This window comes from Anarrhichthys ocellatus, unplaced genomic scaffold (assembly GCF_004355925.1).
Source record: "Anarrhichthys ocellatus isolate YVR2014 unplaced genomic scaffold, GSC_Weel_1.0 scaffold584, whole genome shotgun sequence".
Taxonomy (NCBI): Eukaryota; Metazoa; Chordata; class Actinopteri; order Perciformes; family Anarhichadidae; genus Anarrhichthys; species Anarrhichthys ocellatus.
The window spans coordinates 24363-26540 of record NW_022280558.1 but is presented as its reverse complement, the minus strand read 5'-3'; the positions used below and the strand labels follow the sequence as shown (position 1 = coordinate 26540).

Sequence of the window (2178 nt, the reverse complement as noted above, 5' to 3'; positions counted from 1 at the left end):
GTACTAATACCACAGTGTATAAGTACCCTGGTCCAGTAGAAGTACTACTACAGTGTATAAGTACCTTGGTCCAGTAGAAGTACTACTACAGTGTATAAGTACTCACAGGCAGCATGGCGTTGAACAGGTGCGTGATGAAGGAGGCTCCGTGATGAACAGCCTCCTCCGCCTGAGACAGGTTGGCCACAGAGTGACCTGAAGAGGAAACATCCCATCAGTAACAGGTGTGTACACACAGAAATACTACCCACAGAGTACCCCGACGCTCACCTAGAGACACGGTGATGCCCCTCCGGCAGAGCTCCCTCACCACCGATTGGCTGCCGGCCAGCTCCGGAGCCAGCGTCACCATGGCTACGCTGTCCAGGCTGCCATAGGCGTCCATCAGGTCCTCCATCCCTCCGGAGTGGAAGGTCCTCAGAAAGCTCTCCGGGTGAGCTCCTTTCTTCTCCACGCTGATGAACGGGCCCTCCAGATGGAAGCCTAATATACACACACACACACACACACACACACACACACACACACACACATATATAAATATACAGATAATAAAGCAGCCTCGAGAACACCACTTGAGGATTCATCCGCCGCTGAAAATAGTGCCCTTAAAACTTTATTTATTTATTTTGCAAAATTGAAACAATAAAATACAAATAAAGAAAGATAACAGAGATAAATAATATCACAGAGCAGGAAGAGGCAACTGGGCTTATGTGAAGCCTCCACCGATAGAATATAAACATTTTATAATATTACAGAGAACATACAAAGAATATAAGATATGACTACGTAACATGTTATATGACAAGATGTTCTCACAGGATATGAAATAAAATGCTGTTTGTTTGATAGAAACTACAGAGATCAGCATCTCACCCAGAACTCCAGCTCCTCCCCGTCCTCCATCGTGAACTTTGACCTGAGGCAGAACCTAAAACACGTTTCCATTATGAAGATTATCTCGTCATTAAAATAAAAGGACAGATCTGAATGAGCAAATAATAAAGTGAGACAAAACCAAGAACATAGACTTTAAAAAGTGAATCAACAGCAGCCGTCTGAGACACTTGAGAACATTTAAAGCTGTTCGTTTATTAAATCAGACCTGTCAATCACGTCTCTGTCATTCTGTGTCTAATCAACTGACTGTATTTAAATGTCTATATTTTACATATTATTAGTATTAAAGAAAAGAAAAGATAGAATTAGATAAAATAAGCCTCTTTTGGTGAAAGCAGCACAAGATACAGAAAAATAAAGTAATAATTAAATAATAAGGTGGTGAATACAACACTACAATAAGAATAAAATGTAATGTAAATAGTAAACTACACAGAGAATATAGAGACAACTACAAAGTAAAATGGCAGTGAGATGGTTAAAGTGACAGTACATACATATATATATATATATATATGTATATATATATATATATATACATATATATACATACAATAGCAGCAGAGTCAGCAGGTGGATTTGTATTTATATGCATGTTGTGTTGGTTAAATAACTCTTATAGGAGTATTTCATGTACATGTAACTCTAAACATTTTGATTATTGCTTAGAAATAATATTTCTGATAATATTCAAACTGTCCAAGAGGACAAACCTTTATACAAATAATAAAAGTCATTAGAACGTTCAGACAATAATCTGAATAAAGATGTGAAATGAAACAGTGATGTAGAATAATTAGAAGTAGTTTGTGAGATTTAAAATGTCCTCAAGGTTCTCATTTGGAGGATGTGCTGTGTTGTGTTTGACGACTCAGGAGGAGTCAAGTTAAAACCAGTTACCTTGTGATAGACTGCTGGAGGAGACGTGACCAGCGTGGGGCAGAAGGACGTCACTCCGTGCTGAAGGATCTTCTTGGACACGAAGGAAAGTCCACTGCTGACGTCCTCTGAGGCCTGAGAGAAGTCAATACCGTATCCTCCTGAGGACAAGAGGACAGACAGCTGAGGACATGTCCTACAGGATCAAAGTGTCCTCTGAGGAGAACAGGACAGACAGTTGAGGACATGTCCTACAGGATCAAAGTGTCCTCTGAGGAGAACAGGAGAGACAGTTGAGGACATGTCCTACAGGATCAAAGTGTCCTCTGAGGAGAACAGGAGAGACAGTTGAGGACATGTCCTACAGGATCAAAGTGTCCTCTGAGGAGAACAGGA

At 40.3% G+C, this 2178-nt stretch overlaps 1 protein-coding gene across 2 annotated transcripts; it reads right to left on the bottom strand.

Annotated features, from left to right (window-relative positions):
• Positions 1-15: 15 nt before the first annotated feature.
• LOC116376763 (N-acetylglucosamine-6-phosphate deacetylase-like) lies at positions 16-2169 on the bottom strand. 2 transcript variants are annotated; one of them, XM_031838233.1, is made up of 4 exons: positions 1804-2169; positions 880-934; positions 271-483; positions 16-195 (listed from the first exon to the last, which is right to left on the bottom strand). In XM_031838233.1, exons 3-4 carry the CDS (start codon positions 395-397, stop codon positions 86-88), a joined length of 237 nt encoding a protein of 78 aa, XP_031694093.1. In that variant the 5' UTR covers positions 398-483; positions 880-934; positions 1804-2169; the 3' UTR covers positions 16-85. The 2 variants fall into 2 exon arrangements, with proteins under 2 accessions (XP_031694093.1, XP_031694094.1); XM_031838234.1 differs by lacking the exon at positions 1804-2169 and having other exon boundaries at positions 880-1403.
• Between the last annotated feature and the right edge of the window lie 9 nt (positions 2170-2178).